This window comes from Ambystoma mexicanum, chromosome 1p (genome assembly GCF_040938575.1).
Source record: "Ambystoma mexicanum isolate Mex_15411 chromosome 1p, UKY_AmexF1_1, whole genome shotgun sequence".
NCBI lineage: Eukaryota > Metazoa > Chordata > Amphibia > Caudata > Ambystomatidae > Ambystoma > Ambystoma mexicanum.
The window spans coordinates 68,692,202-68,712,004 of record NC_090921.1 but is presented as its reverse complement, the minus strand read 5'-3'; the positions used below and the strand labels follow the sequence as shown (position 1 = coordinate 68,712,004).

Below are 19,803 nucleotides of genomic sequence, written 5' to 3'. Positions count from 1 at the left end.
GTGCTCAGATTGCTGTAACATACACATTAAATACTGCTCTAACGTCTAATTAGTTTGTTCGGTTTGCCCATCAGTCTGAGGGTGATGGCTTGTGGAAAACCGGAGATCGATTTTGGCAATTGTACAACACCTTCTCCAAAAGGCAGAAATAAATTGAGTTCCACGATCAGATATTATTATTGATGGGAATCCATGCAACCAAACAATTTTATCTAGAAACACAGTAGCAAGAGTCGTCACAGTTGGGAGTCCCTTCAAAGGGATGAAATGAGCCATTTTGGAGAATAAATCCACAATGACAAAGATGGTGGTGTATCCATTGCAGGGAGGGAGATCTGTGATAAAGTTCATTGACAGAGTATGCCAAGGTGCTGGCGGTACCATCAAGGGACGAAGTAGGCCAGCAGGGTTTTTGTTTCTGAGACTTGTGTTGTGCGCAGACACCGCAGGTTGCAAAACACTGGGCGATATCTTTTCTCCAAGTTGGCCACCAGTAGTTTTGCTTTATCTTAGCCTGAGTTTTGGCTATTCCTGGATGTCCTTCCACTAAAGAATCATGGTAGTTCATGATGATTTGATTTTGCAGTTTCTTGTCCTGAATAAATAAGCGTCCTTGAAAATATGGTAGGTTGTTTTCGTTGGTGAACCGTTCTCCTTTTAAAAGCCATTCCTGTTGTGTTGACTGATTCATCTGGGATTGCAAACTGGTTTTTAAGTCATATACACACATGGGGGCGGCGATCTTGGTTTGGATTTGTTCTTTGGGAATGATGGCCATGGGATCGGATACTGTAAAAGCCTCTTTTTCTTCAATCATGCATTATAGTGCGTCTGCCTTTCCATTCCGTACACCAGGTCTATAAATGATAATAAAGTTGTATTCTGCGAAAAAGAGAGCCCAACGAAGTTGATGTGAGGATTGTGCCTTGGGGGTTTTCAAGTATTGTAAGTTACGGTGGTCCATGATGACGGTGACCGTGTGTCTTGCTCCAAGAAGATAATGTCTCCATGCCTTGAATGTTGCTTAAATCGGCAGTAATTCCTTATCCATGATCGCAGCTGAAAATGTGCAGGACCAGAATGCGACGGGATGTACCTGTCCTGTTTCAAGGTCCCGTTGGGCCAATACCACTCCTATTGCTACGTTTTAAGTATCTGTTTCAACCACATATGGCAGGTCTGGTTGAGGATGTCAAAGAACTGGAGCTGTGGTAAATGCTAGTTTCAGCATCCGAAAGGCTTCTTCAGCTTCTGTAGACCAATGGAATTTCTTGTTCTTTCTCAACAGGGAGGTAATTGGGTGTACGATTTGTGAGAAACCAGGTATAAATTGATGATAGAAATTGACGAATCCGAGCACACTTTGCACTCCTTTCGTGCATGTTGGTGAGGGCCATTGGAGGATTGCGTCCACCTTTTGTGTGCCCATATGTACGCCCTGTGGTGTGAGCCTGAAACCGAGAAATTCGACCTTGGTCACATGGAAAAACATTTTTTCCAGCTTGGTATACAACTGGTGTTGTTGAAGCTTCTCTAAGCTCTAAGAATGCCCGGACATGGCCAACATGTTCTTCCTTGGAATTTGAGTAGATGAGAATGTCATCTATGTAGACAAGTGCGCTAATGTCCAACATTTCACGAGCACGTCATTCATAAAGAATTGGAACACAGCAGGGGCGCTACATAACCCAAAGGGGATGACCTGGTATTCGAAGAGGCCATACTTTGTGCGGAAGGCCGTCTTCCACTCGTCTCCTTTTTTGACTCTCACAAGATGGTAGGCCCCTGGTAAATCTAGCTTTGTGTAAATCTGAGCATGTTTTACCTGATCCAGGAGCTCTGGGATAAGTGGTTAGGGATATTGTTTTTTTACTGTGGTCTGATTGATTGCTCTGTAGTCGATACAGGTTCTTACGTCCCCCTCCTTCTTAGGCACGAAGAAGAGGGGCGAGGAAGTAGGGGACTTGGATGGACGGATGAAACCATTTGGCAGGTACTGATCCAGGTAAATTCTAAGATGTTGGCTTTCCTGCTCTGTAAGGGCGTAAATCCGGCTGTAGGGGATTTGGGTTCCGGGCACGAGATCTATTTGGCAATCGTAGGGTCTGAGTGGGGGCAAAACGTTGGCTTGTTCTTTTTGGAACACATCCTGGTAATCCAGGTATTCAAGTGGTAAAGAGCCAGTGAGGCCAAGCACGATTCCCTTCTTGGGTTTCAGGTTGATGACGTTTTTGTTGTAACAGGTGTTGGCACAGTCTTGAGGAAAGGTCAGAACTCATTTTTTCCAGTCGATCCTAGGATTATCGGTCTCCAGCCAAGGCATTCCCAATATCATCTGGAACTGAGAAGCACCAATGAGATCGAAGGTAATGTCCACTTGATGTCCGTCCTGACACAGAAGCTTGAATTTCTCAGTGTATTGTGTAACTGGGCCAGATGATAGCTGAGAACCGTCCACTGCAGTGACGTTTTCCGATTTCTGCTTTTGTTGGAGAGGAAGGCCTATTTGGATAGCCAGATCTTGGTCAATGTAGTTTCCCACAGCTCCACTGTCAATGTATGCCTCAAAGGCATGTATCTTTGATGGTTGCTTGTGATTCACCAAAAGTACCGGAAGAACTAGATGTGAGGTCTGCACGGATTCCTTTTTCTTGCTCGACAAGTAGACCCCTATGTTTGCCGGGCATTGGAGTTTCCCAAGTCCTGTACTTCTTCTTCTTCGTCGTTTTTGTCATTTGCTCCAACTATTTTCTTGGGTGGTTTTACCGGGCAATCACGTAGGAAGTGACCTACCACAATATAAGCAGAGCTGTTGCTGTCTTCTTTTCTCTCTTTCTGCCTTGGTAAGGGGACTCCGTAATCCACTGATTTGCATTGATTCCGACTGTTCATGTGGTTTGGTCTGTTTCTCACGGGGTTGCATATAAACTGACCGTCCCTCTGTTCCGGCTCGATCCATTTTCCTATTCTGCATCCTACGATCGAGTTGCACTGTCAGGTCTGTGTTGTCCGCACACCCCTCAGGTGGGTTCACAACTTGAGCCAACACATTCTTAAGTTCTCCACATAACCCTTGATAAAAGAGCATAGTTCTCTTTTCTTCTAGGCAGATGGTTTGGGCTATGAGAGGATTGAAGGTTGCAATGTAGGTTAGTAGATCTTGATTCCCCTGTTTGAGTGACAACAATGTATTGTCCAGAGCTTGTCCTTGAGTATGTCAGGCAAACAATTTCTCCATCTCATGCTGAAAATCCCCAAAGTTCTGAAGCAAAGGATCATCTTGAGTTACCAATGGTATTGACAAGTCTGCTGCGTTGCCTCCTAGATATGAGATTATGAATGCGTCTTTGGCTTGATCGTTAGAAAAGGCTCCTGGTCTGCATAAGAAATGAAGGTGACATTGGTTCATGAATATGTACAACTTGTTCGGATCACTGATGAAGCGTTCGGGTGGGGCTAATGGCACCACCCCTGGAAGAACCACCTGAACCCGAGTTGATTGCAGTGGAAGAATGGACATTCCCAGGCAAGGGAAGGGAACCTGTTCTGCTTGTGCCTGTAGCATGTGTCTTGCCAAGACGTCAGTTCTTTCTCGAGTTACAATAAGATCCCTCCTTAATGCACTGGTTTCCATTCTTGAATCATGTACCTCAGCCGGTAATTCCCCCAGTAATTGGGCTAATTGGTCTGTTTCTGAAGTTTCCATAACCCCCAGGCATAGAGTCGTAGAGGCTTTGCATTCTATTAAGCTCACCTGGTCTCTATTGAGGCGTTGGGGCATGGTTGCTGCCATCCCAGGAATTAGATCACCCCCGTCAGGCCTCTCCCTCTGCAGATAAGCTGTGAGCGGCGGCAATTGGTGACACTGCTCCTGCGTTGATATGAGAGAACGTGAGTGCACTGATCTGTGACTATTGTACCTCACAAATTCTTCTCCCCAAGGTGTGGTTTCTGTGAGCATGTACCGGCCCATAAGGCTCACCTGTTAATTATTGATGATAAGCTCTCCGTCCTGCTACTTCTGGCAGGGGCACTTGTCGATGGGACCTAGTTCCTTAACTGATCCCCGGTAAGTAATATTCCAATGTCTCTTATCTCTTCCACTTTATGTTTTCTCTACGTCTCTTCTCATTTTAATGTCTTTGTTTTACTGCTCCCAATATTGTTGTCAATTACTGAATAATGTTTCTCTTCTGATTTCTTCTCAATAGGTGGAAATGCGCCCCAAAAGCAGCTGTGGGGCCTGGGATGAGGCCGGGTGGAAGATGGATGAATCCGCAATGTCTGACAGCAGGTAAGTGATGGTTTAAGGAAAAGCGTGAAGTTCGGTGGTAGCACAACCTTAAACTGAATGTCTTTTAGTGTCTAACCTTGTTTTTCGTTTTTCCTTGCAGGTGCTGCCGCGAACGGAGCACGTCTTGCTGCGGTCCCAAAATGAAGATTTCAGTGTTCCGGAAGATTTGAAGATGAGCTGCGGTGCCAAAGGAAGATGTCAGCGTTTCGGAAGATTTGAAGATGAATGCCAGGATCAACGAAGATGCGCACATGAGAGAGCAGGTTTCCCCAGGTGGTAAGTATGATGGCAGAATGCAGGATTTACAAAGGTAAGTCTGATCCCAGGTGGCGGTGAAAGTTACGCTGCATGGAAGTGCAGAATAACGCAAAGCCTCTGCCTCGGGGATTATAGCAGCTTATATAGCCGCGATCGTGGGCACGCCCACTAGGCCTGGCTTGCCTGCCACATCATGCCACTCCTAGAGAGTCAGCACGTGCAAGGCAACCCAATAGCAGCAGCCACACCAAAGAGTACATGTGGGGCTGCTTTAGTGAATGGAAGTTCCCATGTTAAATGCACTTGCACCCAAAAGGAGCTGCTATGACCATAATAAAGCACTCTTGTTCCAGATAAATGTTCTTGCTTGCTGTTATTCATGAGCCTGGTGCCAAAGGCGCCAGGACTGTGTCCATCCGGGCCCCCTGTGTATGTGGCCCTTTAATGTTTGCGTTCTTGGCCGGATGACCATGACAATGGCAGTAATAGCATTACCGCAGTAGTGGGGAGCGTGTTTATGCCAGATTGTGATGCAGTCTAATACCACCACATGACCTGGCTGTAACAATATATCTGCTCAGCATAATTTGCACCAGCATACCAACAGGCTCATGATGCATCCCTATGTCATGTATGCAGGATGTGGATCCCTAAGGAGGAAGCAGATAGGGAGAGAGAGAAGGAGAGGTTAGTTAATGGAGGATTATCTAAAAGGGGAATGTTGGGATGTATGTTCATATTCCAGCCCCTCCCAAATGATTCTGATTGTAGAGAGTGTATTAATGAGCAGGCAATATACATAAGTGGGTACAGGGGGTAGGGGGAGACTTGTGGGTACACATGAGGGATATAGGGAAGGCTTCTTATTAGATCTGATAAGACAAATTACTCACAAGCTTCTTAAGACACTAGGTGGATACACTGCATGCTCACGACATACATATAAAATGGATGTGTTAAGGTAGGTCTAAATCCTTGCAGGCTGTGCTGGGTGCACAAAACAATGAGGCCTTGTGGTTGAATCGTCTTCCCCCACCCCTGGCGAGGTAGTGAACCTAAACCCACACTCAGACACATTTGGTACGGCTTGTGGAGGAGAATCCCATGGGAGCAAGAGTAGAGGTTGTTAGGCAGAATCATATGCAGTACACTTTGGGAACAATACACACAATTAAGACTACAAGTGACAGTACAAGTGACAGTACAAATTCACCTTTGGTACAAGCCTGTAATACACAGTAAAGTGGTAGCAATGGCTGAGCAGCCAGACTTATCACAAGAGTAAAGAGAGCAGTATCAATAGTTACACAAAGGACAGCAATTCCTATGATTCAAACAAACATTGACTCAAGGTTTCTGAGTAAAAGAATATACATGTATTTACGCCACAGTTATAAAACCGTTTACTAATATAAAGCAACAGAAAATCACAATCTTAATACACTACACCACACCCAATCAATTCTGGACAAGTTAAGCTCAAAATGAAGTGGGAGCAAAATGGCACCCCAGCAATTTAAAAAGGGAGAGAAAGAACAAGGTTATCAAAAATCAACAACACCAACACGTGATAGGCAGGGCAATCTAGAAAAGGCTTACTACAACTAGGATTCAAATCAATAGACCTGGGACAATGTTAATGGTTCAGAGTCTTTGCAGAGGATCACACAGTTCAGAGTAGTGCGCTGTTAAGTCTTCGCCAAGAGTTCAGAACGAAGTTGGTCGGACGAAAAGTTACTTTAAAGAATAAAGAAGGACAAGCCCTCGGATTGGCAAAAGATTTCGTACACTTTTACCGCTGTCAGAGAGAATGAACGACCGGTTTACAACAGTTCCTTAAATGGAGAAGAAGGCTGTAGCTTGAGCAGATGTTCCTGGCAGGTCCTGCAGGCGTACGGTTCCTGGAGTGACTGTCGGACTGATATGAAGTAGGAAGACTGGTGGGTCCTGCACCGCCCAGGGAAGAAACCGGAAAGAGCAAATAAACAGATAAAAGGTGCACTCCTTAAAACCCAAGCAGGGTCCGATCCTCCTGGCTATCCGGTTCACTGTAGCTGTGCACAGCAAATTTGACCAGAGGAGGGAGGCCTGTCTTGCAGTTTGACAAACTGGTTTTCCCCACCAGCTCAAGGGGAGAAGATTCCTTGCAGATTTCCCTGTTGTCAAAGTTTGAAGATTCAGACCCGCAGCAGGGCTTCACCGGGAGGTTCAGTCTTGGTAGAGGTCCTCTTCTGTCAGCGTCTCTTCGGTTCTCTCGATCCAGTGGAAACTCTGCCTTTGCAGTCCCAGAGACCTGCTTTTTATGCAGTCTTCCCCCATTCACACAGCCTGGCTGTCAATCACACAGCAGGGTGGCTGTCCCGCCGGGACAGTCACCTCAGACAATCATACCAGAGTGATGACCCTGTGCAGTGAGTCTCAAACCCCTCCCTCACATCCTGTTCCCCTCAGACATTCAGGCGCCTAAGGAGGGCGTCTGTGCAGAAGCCCGCAAAAGGACGTCGAACAAAGGAACCAAACCTGGTTTGGCGCGCAAAATAAAACACGAGAAAGACCTTTAAAAAAAATGGCGAATAAACTCAGCAGGAAACGTATAAAAGTAAATATGGTCCAGCAGGTTTAAGTTCGAGGCTACTAAGATAGCCTAAAACAATACCAAGGCGATTTAAAATACCCGGGGTAGGAAAGGAAAAATAGGGTATTTACCACTGCCACCAGCAAAATCTTAATGAAAAGGGAACGAAACAATGTTCCATGAGAAACAGTACTGGGTCTGTGAGTTTAAAAAGACTAATAAAGTCAATGGCAACTTTACATGTTCTGGGAGAAAGTAGTCGGCCCCAGAAAATGGAGTTTCATTTGGGAAGTCTGAAAAAGACAACCCTGTGTCACTGCACTGAAGGTGCTGTGTAACACATAGTAAACAGATAATGCCTATGGAGTAGGTGAGGCTCCACAGTCTATAAACACAAGAAAATGTTAAACACACACAGCAAAACCCATGTAAGAGTGGGAAAAAAAGGCTCACACTCTTACCAGGTGAAAAAAATAAATCCTAGAAATCCAGGAAAGCTGCTGAGGGACTCAGTAGGTAAGGGAAATTAGCCATTCTGGAGAATTCTCCCTAACAGAGGTCTCGAGCTTCCAAAACACAAGCAGAGATTTGACATGAGCACCCCCCAGGAGAGTGGACACCCCATTTGAACTACCAGATGCCTGTGAGTAAAACACATAAATCCTTTACTATTTGGACTGATTAGTGGGACCTGTAGAAAGCCCACGCTTGCCTCTTGGGAGGGGTAGGTGATAAGGGGGAGCAGAGGACAACAAAGGCCTGGATTGTTACCAGAGAGAGCAAAGGATGTATTTATTTATGTATTCATCAGAAATTTGTTAGGCGCTTATACAATTAGCAAAAACTGTTTCAAAGCGCCCACAGGGCAACAGGGTGGCGACAGGGGAAGGTAGACAATGAATTACAACAGAGATAAATAATTGAATTAATAGTTCAAACAAATAAAGAGAATAACAGGGAGGGGAGATAAACCGACTATGCCTTGTGAGGGTTCGGAACGTGCAAGTGCAGAGGGGGCTGAAGGTAAGCGATAGGGGTGAAGTGCTATAGAAGAGAAGAACATAAGTGCAACTTCCCGTGAGAGCCTAAGTAATTGCAGTAAAATAGACAGCGGCTGGGATGAGAGATGTGGGGGTCAGGGCCCTAAGGGTACATAAGAGCCCTCCACATCAGTCATGCTACTGTATGATTAGCAGGGATGGGAGGAGGAGATGGAAGAGGTAAAGAGAAAGGTTTTAAGGCTTTTTCTGAACTCAAGAAGGTCCTGCACATGCAGCAGAGGGAGTGGGAGGCTATTCCACAGAAGGGAGCCCGCCGAGGAAAGTGATCCACCAGCAGCACTCTGTCTGTTTAGCAAACCACTTCACATGATGGTGAGTATTTGGTCAGGAAGTGTTGAAGATAGAGTGTTCCCTGGCCCCAGATAGCCTTGTGGATGATACAGAGGGATTTGAATGTAATCAGTGCTGAGACCGAGAGCCCCAGTGAAGGCTTTGTAGGGCAGGAGAGATGTGGTCCCTGGGCGTGAGGCCAAGGATAAGTCTTGCTGCCCTATTCTGGATTAGTTGGAGGGGTTGCAGGGTGGACAAAGGAAGATTAAGGAAGAGGCTATCGCAATAGTTTAGCCTGGAGAGGACCAGAGCATGGCTAACATTGAGTCTCTGGGGGCAGGTGAGGAAGGGAAGAGTTCCTTTGAGAAGGAAGAGCTGAAAGTGGGACTTCTTGATGATGTCCTGAATATGAGGGATGAAGGAAAGGGAGGAGTCGAAGAAGACTCCAAGATTCCAGGCTTCAGAGGATACTGAGGTGGGGCATGGAGGAAGGCCAGAGAGAAGGGAAGAAGTAGGGTGCAGGGGACCCCATAGGGAGAATCTCTGTATTTTTGGCATTGAGGAAGAGGTCATTAACAGTGCACCAGGCCTGGATGGCAGAGAGGCAGTCAGGTGTGAAGCAAGGTGCAAGGGCGTCAGTAGGAAGTTTGAAGAAGAATTGTGCATCGTCAGTATAGCAATGGGAGTTGGAGAAGGAGGAAATGAGGCATGCCAGCAGAGAAAAGTATTAAAGAAAGAGCCAGGGCGAAAGAATGGAGCCCTGGGGGATGCCACAGGTGGAGGTGGAAGTAGGGGAGGAGACAGAGCCCAGAATGATTTTGAAGGAATGGTCAATTAAGAAGGAGGTAAGCCACTCCAGTGACGCTCCGAGATGCCAAGGGTATCATGGAGCCTTTTTATGAGGATGGACTGGTTCATTGTGTCAAATGGAGAAGAGAGATTAAGGAGGATGAGGACAGCAGGAGAGTTGGAATCCAGGGATGTCAGCAGTTCTTCACGGGTATTCAGAAGAGCAGTTTCCATGCCTGTGGATGCTCACAATCCAGACTGGTGGTTGTGTAGACCTCCAACAAGTTTGGTATGAGAGTTGAGTTGGAGGAGGGCCAACTTCTCAAGCAGTTTCCCCAGGAAGGAGGTGTTGGAAATGGGGCAGTAGTTGGCTGGGCAGGAGGAGTCTGAAGAGGGTTTATTTAAGGAGGGGGCGAACAAGGGAGTACTTGAGGGAGGACGAAAAAGAACCTGTAGCAAAGAGGTGGTTGCAGAGATCAGCAAGAGCAGGGGAGATGTTCTCCTTGATGGTTCTGGAAGAGCATGGGACAACTCAGGTTACTTCTTCATGGGAGACAGGAGAAAAGGATGAGAAGGAGGACGGTAGAGCGTGAGTAGTAGGAGGGGGCAGAGGGGGGAAGGTTGGGTGGGAGGAGTGCATGACCAGGCTGACCGGAATGTCCTATTTTATTTGTTTATGAAGTGAGAGGCGAGTGCATTGAAAAGTTCCTGGCAAGGAGTAGGGTCAGGAGATTCTGCAAACGTGTTGGGGAGTTCCCTGCAGATTTTGAGAGTTCAGCTGTGTTGTTAGACGCTTCTTGCATGAATGTGGGCTATTTATTTGCAGACTCTGTTCTGTCTCTGGATCAGGTGGCAGACCAGTTTGTCAGAGGGTGAGCCTAAAGTGTGCCACTTCCATTCAGCAGCCCTGCACTTGCACTTTTGGTCTGCAAGTTTGGAGTAGTACCAGGAGTTACACTTGGAGGAAGGTTTCAGGCGGCTCCTCAGGACTGGGGCAAGGATGTTGCTAATGGACAGATAGAGGTTGCTGAGGGCAGAATTAGTGGTAGTGTCTGGGTTGGGTGGGCAAGAGGGAATGAAGTTGGAAGAGAAGGCAGCAGCTGACACTCATTTCATCAGACGGATTTTCGTGAACAAGGTTGGCAGTGCTTTATGAGGAGTTGTCACAGGGCCATAGGGACCCAGATGAGAGGCGAGGATAGAGTGGTCAGACCCGGATAGGGCTGTGACCAGGGGAGAAGACAGACTGAGTTTGGAGTGGATGATGGCATCTAGCGTGCGTCCAGCAGAATAGGTAGGGCCAGAGGGAAGAATGGTGAGGGATAGGAAGGAGCCGTGGTCAGTGAATAAGGTGGTTGCTTTGCAAGGGTAGTCTAGGTGGAACTTGAAGTCACGTAGAAGTAGCATGATGGAGGTGGTAGGGAATAGGGTGGAACAGAAGTCAGCCCACTCAGAGAGAATCAGAGAAGAAGTGTCTGGGGGCCGGTAGATGGTAGCAACGGTCAAGGTGATGGACGGGTAGATGACCTATTTGCACACTAGGCTCTCAAAGGACGAATAGGGCTGAGTGGGTAGAATTGAAGAAGGAATACACTCTGGGAAGATTAAGGCAACCCCTGTGCCCACATGGTGAGGTTGAGGCTGTGAGGTGATCTTAAAGCCATCTGGACGGAGTGAGTCAAAGGAAGTAACTGACCTGGCATTGAATCAAATTTCAGTAAGTGCAAGTTTGTCCATGTCAGTGTCTTCAAGAAGCAGGCAGATGTCAGCAGAGTGTTTGATGTCTGGGCATGCATTGAGGGTCACCAGGTAGAGACGATTTCTGTCTTTGTAGGTTTTTTGAGGAGGAGTGTCGGGGCGTGGATCAGAGGGTGTAGAAGGGGAAAATGCAGCGGAAGGAAGGAAATTGATGAGAGATGGAAGGATTCGGTCAAAGGGAAGGAGTTTGGCCTGAGGGCCTTGAACCAGGGCTGTGCCCATGAGATAGACATTGATGCAGCAGCGAGATGAGAAGAAGCCCTTACAGAGGACTTCCCATGTGGTGCCTCCATTAATGGATGTGGAAGAGTAAGGTGGGAGGGTGGCAGTGAGGTGAGAGGTCCATAGGTGAGAAGATGGGACAGAGAAGAGGATATCAGGGAAGATTTCTCTTGAGGATGTACTGACATAGGTGTCTGCAATTGGAAGGCCAGAGTTTTTAGGAAGGATGTCCGTTTTATGTGACATCCTTCATGACATCCTTCATGACAGAGGGAGGATAGGTGATGGTGTAGCAGTCTTGCAGTTGGGGTATATTGGGGAGATGGAGAGTGCCATCTCGGAGCGAGAGGAAGAAGTGAGAGGCAGAGAGAAACCAAGAGGGGGGTGGGTGTGTGTGTGCTGCAATGCACAGTTCTTAACATCATACACAGTGGGTGGAAAGAGTACAAAACAATAAATATTTAGGATGAAGGTACACCTAATTCCGATTTTTACACTACCAGACAAATACAATGCACGATGAAGGTACACAAACATTCAATGCAATGACCGATGCAATGCAAGATGAAGGCACACCTTAATTCAATTTTTAAACTAACAGACCAATGCAATGCAGGATGAAGGCACATCTAAATTCGATGTCTACACTAACAGACAAATGCAATGCAGGTTAACACAAGGAATTGCAAAAACAAAGGTGATTGCTGGAAGGTTTAGAATGAATCATAACCTCTGGCATTGCTCTGCGCAACCCTCCAGACCATCGTTCTTCGCCTGCCAAGCCATTACAGAAGGGGAAAGACCCTATGCAAATCAGGCTTAGCCCAACCCAAAAGGGGCAGTCCAGCCCAAACTGCTAGGTCACATCCCTTCTGCACGAGACCACAAGCATCCCCAAACATGTTTCGGCCTTGTTGGGCCTCTTCAGTGAGGAGTAGCTTGGGTCTCTAGGCAGCACAGCAGTACAGAGATGGGGACAGTGGAAAGGTAGCTCAGAGAGTGAAAGAAGAGTGAGGTTTCACCGTAGTACAGGGGACATCTGCAATGTGAGTGAATGGTGAGTCAAGTAAAGACGAAGCAGCCACAAACCAAAGTCAGTACTCACGTGATGGCAAGAGGGAGGATGTCACAGACCAGAACTGCATGGTTGGAGTACATTATGGAGCATCATTGACTGCAGTAGTAGGAGAGTAGGCCCTGGAGAATGCAAGATGACGAGGATAGGGGAACAGTTAGCAGACAAGAAAGAGAACAGAGGGGGGAACCTGTCAACACATTCTAATGAGAGGCAGGATGTGCACAGAGTTAATCAGTGTTATACAGCAGCAAGACAATCAGGACATGCACACAGTTAAAATCAAATGTCTTTGTAGGCAAAGCCTGTATAGCTACACAACAGTACGGGGGTCTAGGAAGTTGAGGTGGAAGTCCAAATTGGAAGTGGCTCTGAAGGTTTGGCGTTTTGAAATCAAAGGAGAAAAGAAGTTGCCTTCTGAAGGTAGATTATAGAAGATAGTCAGGAGAGGCACAAAAGTCCAGAGGATGAAGCAGGGAGCAAAGAGAAAGTCCAAACCTACGTAAAAGCTAAGGGTGCGAACACATAGCGCCTGGATAAGTTCACAGGTGACCAGGTGCAAGGTGAAGGTGGCAGATATGGCGCAGCCCCCAGAGCCCAAACAGGACCAGACAGGATGTTACAAACCAGAAATGACCACTAGTACACTAATCAAGGATACAGAAAGGTATTCAAAAAGATACACTTGTAGTCACCCCTGAGTGATGAGGAGTAGAGCGACGTCCGTTGATATTAGACCTTCCAACTAATGTCACTCTCTAGCTGACTGAATTCGACAGCTAAAGAGAGTAATTAGTGGAAAGGGCATGTAAGGAACCGAAAACCACCAGACTGTGAAAAGAAATGAGAATGATTTTAGAACCTATGTCACGATCATATAGCAAGCTATTAGTCTTTCTGAGGAACACTAACCTGTGATTAAGACAGTCACTGCTAGAATCCAAAGTCAGTAGGTTTTCCAAGGAACAACGAATGGGAAGGTAGTTAGTACGGGAACTAACCCGACCGGAACAAGGGCCCCACTAGAGTCGGGTTGGTGCACCCAGGATAGCGTCCATAGAGTCCAGTGCACTAGTCCTGCATTGAAAACCCCCAAAGGTATAGTGGATAATGGTGATCAAGATTCCAGGTGATTGATGACTGGTAAAGCCCTTGTAGGATCAATGAGGTAAATAATGTTCAGAATGGGATCGCAGAAAGAAAAGGGAAAGCTACCGACTGATGGACCAGCCGGCTGCTCTGAATGGAATTGGAGCACTGGAAAGCTGTAAAGATGCCCCACAGGGGAACACTGTGAAATGCCGACTGTTGGCCCAGCAGGCTGCTCCGAGTGGAATTGAAGCACTGGAAAGCTGTAAAGATGCACCGCAAGGAACGTGGTGAAATGCCGACTGTTGGCCCAGCCGGCCGCTCCGAGTGGAATTGAAGCACTGGAAAGCTGTAAAGATGCACCGAAAGGGAACGCAGTGAAATGCCGCCTGTTGGCCCAGCCGGCCGCTCGAGTGGAATCGGAGCACAGGAAAGCTGTAAAGATGCACTGCAGGGGAACGCTTCCGGGTTAAATACTTGTCACGTGAACACTCGCGTGATACGAGTATGCCGGGACACAGTACCACGTGACAAGACCCGAGTGTAACGATGAATGCAATTCCTGCCGCATCTATCAACACGCATGCAGGATAAATCAAGCGTTTACCATACGCTGTGCCTTAATAAAGACGTTTCCCCGGGAGTTTGCTAAATAGACTCCAGTGAGTATAAAATGGTCTGGCAGTTCTATGAGCTGTGTGGGCATATGACCTCAGCCGTCTGGGCTTGACAGGGCAGACAGGCTTGACAGGGCAGACAGGCATGACACAGGAACAGACAGGGCCTTAGTTGTGGGCCTTTGAAGAGGGAGCCAGCTAAAGCATACCTATTTCCAGATAGGCCAGAAGACGGCTGGATTGCCCAATCAGCAGGAAGGGAGGTGCATGAAACGAGAACTCAGAAGAGCATTCTCTGTATGAGTGAAGCAGCAGCCATCTTTAAAATGCCTTGTGGTGCTCGAGAATATAAGGGCACACAGGCTTCTGCTAACAAAGCCCCACTCACCGCAGTGCATACTGCCCCCAGAGCACTGGGAGGCAGTGATAGATCTTAAAGTAATGCACCACAAATTTCGCAAGTGGTTGCATGCTAATTTAGAATTAAATTACATTTTCAGTTTTTTCAGAAATTTCAAATTCTAAATAAAATAAGGATAATGCCAACTCTTGCTAAATTATGGTGGGAGACACAATGGGGGTGCCTGCCAGTCTAGCATAATAAAGGGATGCTTTATTCACCAGGATCAGACTGACATTGAAGTTATGCATTGAGCTCATCTTGCAGGCCAGGTGCACATTACGTGAATAGGTCTCAGGTCAGGGTAGTATCTATCCAATCATTTTACAGTAACCCAAGGTGAAAAAATCATCACCCACGTGTGAAGACATTGGAGTCAGAGAAGCTGCAACCAATAATTTTGAGGTAAGGTCTATAGTGATTATTTGTATGTAAATAGGTAGTAGACAATGAGGGTGGGGGATGAACACTATATATTTTACACATCACAAATGGCGATTTTCACAGTTATAACCTGCAGTCTGCTTTCAAGACGAGAGAGATCTCTATGGCAGTGGACTTATATCACCCTGTCGGTCCTTTTCTTTTTTTATACAAAATAAAGCTCTTGTTCTTCTCACAAAAGGGTGCACCAAGCCTTTTCACTTAGAGGGTTGTTTTTTCTTTTGTATGGTGGTTGAGAGGCTACTCTATACTGTCCTGTGTTGTGATGGGGGGATCTGTTGTGCCAGAGCTTCTGCTCATGAAGTGTGAAGTTCCTGAAGCGTCACTTGTATGAACCATGCTGTTTAATATCTACATGGATCCTCTTGGAACTCTAGTTCATGGTTGAAGTCTTGAGGTGCCCCAATATAGAGAAGATACCAAGGTTTGTTTTAGGGTCTTGTCTTGAGCCGATGGCCTCCACACTCAAAGACTTTCTCCGTGCCAACAAGAAATCTATGATATTGCTTTCCCTCAACCCAAGTTTCTTTTGGTTCTTCCTTTTTTTCTTCTGAACAACTTCAGAGTGGCTATCTCCTTTCTCATCTTGCCATCGCCTGTCTCCTGGTCCACTGTAATAAATCTGGAGGTTCTGCTCTTGATTCAAACTTACATCTTGAATCTCAGATTCCTCAGTTGACCCGCATCTTTTTATACGGGTATGTCTTCTTCACAATATCAAGTATTTCGTACCTTCCCTGGATCGTTGTATTGTCTTCCAGGCACTTATTTTGTCCCATCTGGACAATGGGGAATGTTGTGTGAACGGAACTTCCAGCATCTTCTTTAGCTCCTTTCAGGTTGGGTTTAGATTCTGGTCTCCATTGATCAATGGCTTTATAAAAAAAATCAAGCCCATTTTGCCCACCTTACTCTCTCTTCATTGGCTCTTGGTTCACATTCACCAAGATGTGCTGCCTCAGCACACACCTATGGTTCTAGGTCTACCAACCGGTCTACACATCTATGGGGGGCTGTGGATCCCTCAGAGTTCTGACATCCTTTGGCCTTCTATTCCATTCTCTCCCTTAGACATGAGCATTCGTCAACCCAAGCGTACGGCTTGTGGTGCTTAGAATGCCTTGACACATTATCTAGGCTTACTTCTACCACTGCAAGCTTTTTGAAGAAAACTCTGAAAAATCCTTACTTTTCCTGGTCCTTTTCATTCTTTTACCATGCTTGCATGTTTCATTATTGCTTGTACATATTATAAAATGGCTGATTTCTTTAATATCTATTTTATTGCAAAGTGTTATCTTGGATTAAGTGGAGCTACGCATGTCTTTTGTAAATACAATGAAACAACCCTTGATTTTAATCATAATATTTTTTCATAGTCTATATTTCACATGTCATTATGAAATTGTCCTAGTCTTTTCATCACCAACTTTGTCTCTTTGCCTGTAAAAGGAAATTACACGAGAATGTTGTTTACAGTGCAGTGCATCACTGGAATTTTGAACACCATCCTTTATGAACACTAACTTTATAGTTAAATATAGCATTATTTTCAACCTAATTACAAATACAATTCCTTCCTGTTTTTTGTTTGCTTGTTGGGCAACATTGACAATAATATGTGCTCTACAAGTACACGTTGTCCCTTTTCAATTGCTCTGACCCATTTCCAACACTATGCAGTGCTTGCAATTGGACCATATAGAGGCGTGGCTTGCTCATATGCCAGCAATCAAGACATTTTATAGAAAGCCTTCCTCCAGGTCTCCCTGATTTCTGTGTTTCTCAGAGTGTATATGAAGGGGTTAAGCAGCGGAGTTGCCACACAGTAGAGTAGGGATAAGCCTTTGATTAGGGTTCGAGAGCTCTCCACCGTTGGTGTTGCATAGATCGCAATGAGCGGGCCAAAGAACGTAGTGACCACAGCGAGGTGGGAGCTGCAGGTGGAGAAGGCTTTACGTCTCCCAGTGGCTGATGGGATTTTCAAGATGGCCGAAATGATGAATGCATACGACACGATGATCAGCAGAAACGGGATTGGCAGAACAATGAAAGACATGACAAAAGCGTACACTCTTATAGAAGACGTGTCTGAACAGGCAGTTTTTAGAAGAGGTTCAAAGTCACAGAAGAAATGATCAATCTCATATCTTCCTGAGAAATGTAATCTAAACAACAAGATAACTGTGGGGAAGGCGGGTGCGAAGCCCCATAGCCAGGAACCTACCACAAGCATCAGGCACAGTCTTCGCTCCATAAGTGTTGTGTAATGTAATGGGAAACATATGGCGTTGTATCTGTCATAAGCCATCACTGTCAAAAGGAAGCACTCGCTAGTTAGCAAGCCAATAAATAAATAGAACTGCATGAGGCAACCAGCGAAAGAAATGGTGGCACCTTCTTTCAGCAAGCCTGAGAGCATGATGGGAGCTGTGCATGTGGAGTAGAAGATTTCCAAGAAGGAGAAATTGCACAGGAAGAAGTACATGGGTGAGTGTAGATGATGACTTGCGGACACTGTAACGACGATAAGGCTGTTCCCAGCAACAGTGATCAAGTAGATGGTTAGAAATACCACAAAGAGGACTGGCTTCCACTCTGGTAGAATGTGAAGACCCAGAAGAAGGAATTCTTCAACATGTGTGGCATTTCTTAAACATTCTGTGGTAGCCATAGCTGCCTTCTGTAAGAAAGAGAAGAAGAATTTAAGTCACAAAGTGTAGGAATGCAGCATCTATATTAGTTGAGCAGTAGGATTCCAGTAAAGAGGATATGTATTTATAGGTATTTATTGAAAATAATTATTATTTCAGCAAGTAGCCCTATACAAAATGACTACTGATGGATTGTCAGGCAAATTAAGAAATACACACAAGTGTTTAGGAAGAAGCTGGAAACTGTGAATGGGGAATGCAAAGGCTCATGGGGGTTGGAGAGTAATGGCACTCTAAGACTCTGAGGCTCAATCTTGGAAGATAATTATATTCTCCAGTGTGATATGATATAGTCAGTCATGGTTAAAAAGTTCTAAAATCAGTTCCAGTGAAGAGAAACTGAAGGTAGAATGTGAAAAAGCCGGAGACAGTGCAGAGTAGACAGGTGAAGTTTTGGTTGTTAACAGCCAGAGAGTGTAGTGTGTGAGGGGGGTTAGCAGGAGACAGATTCATCCCAGTAGCCAGGGAGGAGGTACGGACATAGATGGATTTAAACACTAGAAGAAGGAACATGAACACAATGCATGGAGGTGAGTGAGGATAGAGCAAGGTTCTAGAGGGGCTGGATGGAAAGGAGCTAAGGAGAAGCAGGGGAATCCAATGAAGAGGCTGAAGGTATAATCCAGACTGCTGTGCACCAGAATGGCAATGAGTGTTCTGGTGGACTGAAAGGATTTCAGAAATGTTCAGGAGCTTAATATGGGAAGCCAAGCCTAGCTGTGTACATGAGAACATGCTGAAGTTACTGATAACTGTGAAATAGTCCCAGATTGTGACACTTATGGGTGGTGTAAGGATGTCATGGAAAACACATGGCTGGGGCTACAGCTTTTGGCCCTTGTCCATGGCTTTGGCCCATGTTCCACCAAAGGAGCAGAAGTCACTGGCCATTACAAATGCCACGGTTTTCGGGTAAGCCCACTAGCCAATGTTCAACAATGTACCCATTCCATCAACCGAGAGAATGGTCACTCTCTCCCTCGCAAGTAAATGACCTGATCACACCAACCTTGGCCTTTATTTTCCAAATGTCTGTGTGATTTTGTTAAGCGGGAAGTTATTTAGGAACCCAAAACCTTTGAAATCTAGATAGACATGAATGGAAACAATGTTTGCTTGTGGCTGCTGCCCAAACCGCTGGATGGATTTGCACCAAACTTCCACATGGGACAGCGGGCTGGCCCCAAAAGTGTGCTTTTGCAAATCTGGTCTGAGTAAAAATGCTCAAATTGTAGGGCCCTAAATATTTGTGATATCTCCACATGGTCTGCAGACTCACTTTCTGATTTGGTGTCCGTGGACACCTGTGGACCAATCAGAGAGCCTCGTAAATTTCACGCACATGTTGCACAACAGATGATTGGTCAATTGAACAACGTGAGGAGCGTCAACACTTTTGAAATAGACGCCATGTTGAATTCATGAACTGCACCTGTGGTCCATGTACATCACATAATAAAAATCCTCTGGAAAATACAATTCTGGTTATTTCAAGGATGAAAAAGTGCCTGGGGAGTGGGGCGGAGAAAAGAAAGGGGTATTATTGTGTTTAGAAATGCCTGTGGGGTTGTTGTCAAGAACACAGTCATTGTTCCTGCCCGTGACCAATACGAATATCCCTGTGTATGGTGGTGTTATGTTGTATGTTACAATAATGCTTACTTTGGGTTTTATACTTACGCAAAGAAACTAGTGTGTGACTACTAGTTCTCTACATTTCTGGTTATTTTGAGGATGAAAGCCTGTCTGTGGAATGTGAGCGAAAGAGGAAAAGGAAAAATATGTGTGTTATTGTGTGCAAAAATGGCTGTGAGGTTGTCACAGTGTATATATATTGTGTTAGTAGTAATAACAATATATATTGTGGCCCTGGCCAGCGGCAATATCTTTACTTGAAACAATATTGAAACTGTTCCTCGGGCACAGCAATATGTTTACTTTGGGTTGGCTGTGTGCAACAGTGTGGCTACTGGCTAAGTTCAGCCTCTCTTTCTCTGAGACCCAACTTCTCTTCTCTTCCTTACATCATCAACTGAACATTGCACTTTGCACTGATCAGTCTGTATGCAACAAAACATCCTTTATCACTGACTACTTTCCCTCCAGCTCTCCTCCCCTAGACTTTCTTGCTGAAACCTGGATTTCTCCATCTGACACTTCCACTCTGGCAGCCCCACACAACTCCAAAGTATCCTTTGTACACTCTCCTCATCTGACTGGCAGAGGTAGAGGCATTG

The 19,803-nt window shown here is 45.7% G+C and overlaps 1 protein-coding gene across 1 annotated transcript; it reads right to left on the bottom strand.

Moving 5' to 3' along the window:
• Positions 1–16,584: 16,584 nt before the first annotated feature.
• Positions 16,585–17,526, bottom strand: LOC138449675 (olfactory receptor 11A1-like). Its single transcript, XM_069604791.1, has one exon. The coding sequence runs from the start codon at positions 17,524–17,526 to the stop codon at positions 16,585–16,587; it is 942 nt and encodes a 313-aa protein (XP_069460892.1).
• Between the last annotated feature and the right edge of the window lie 2,277 nt (positions 17,527–19,803).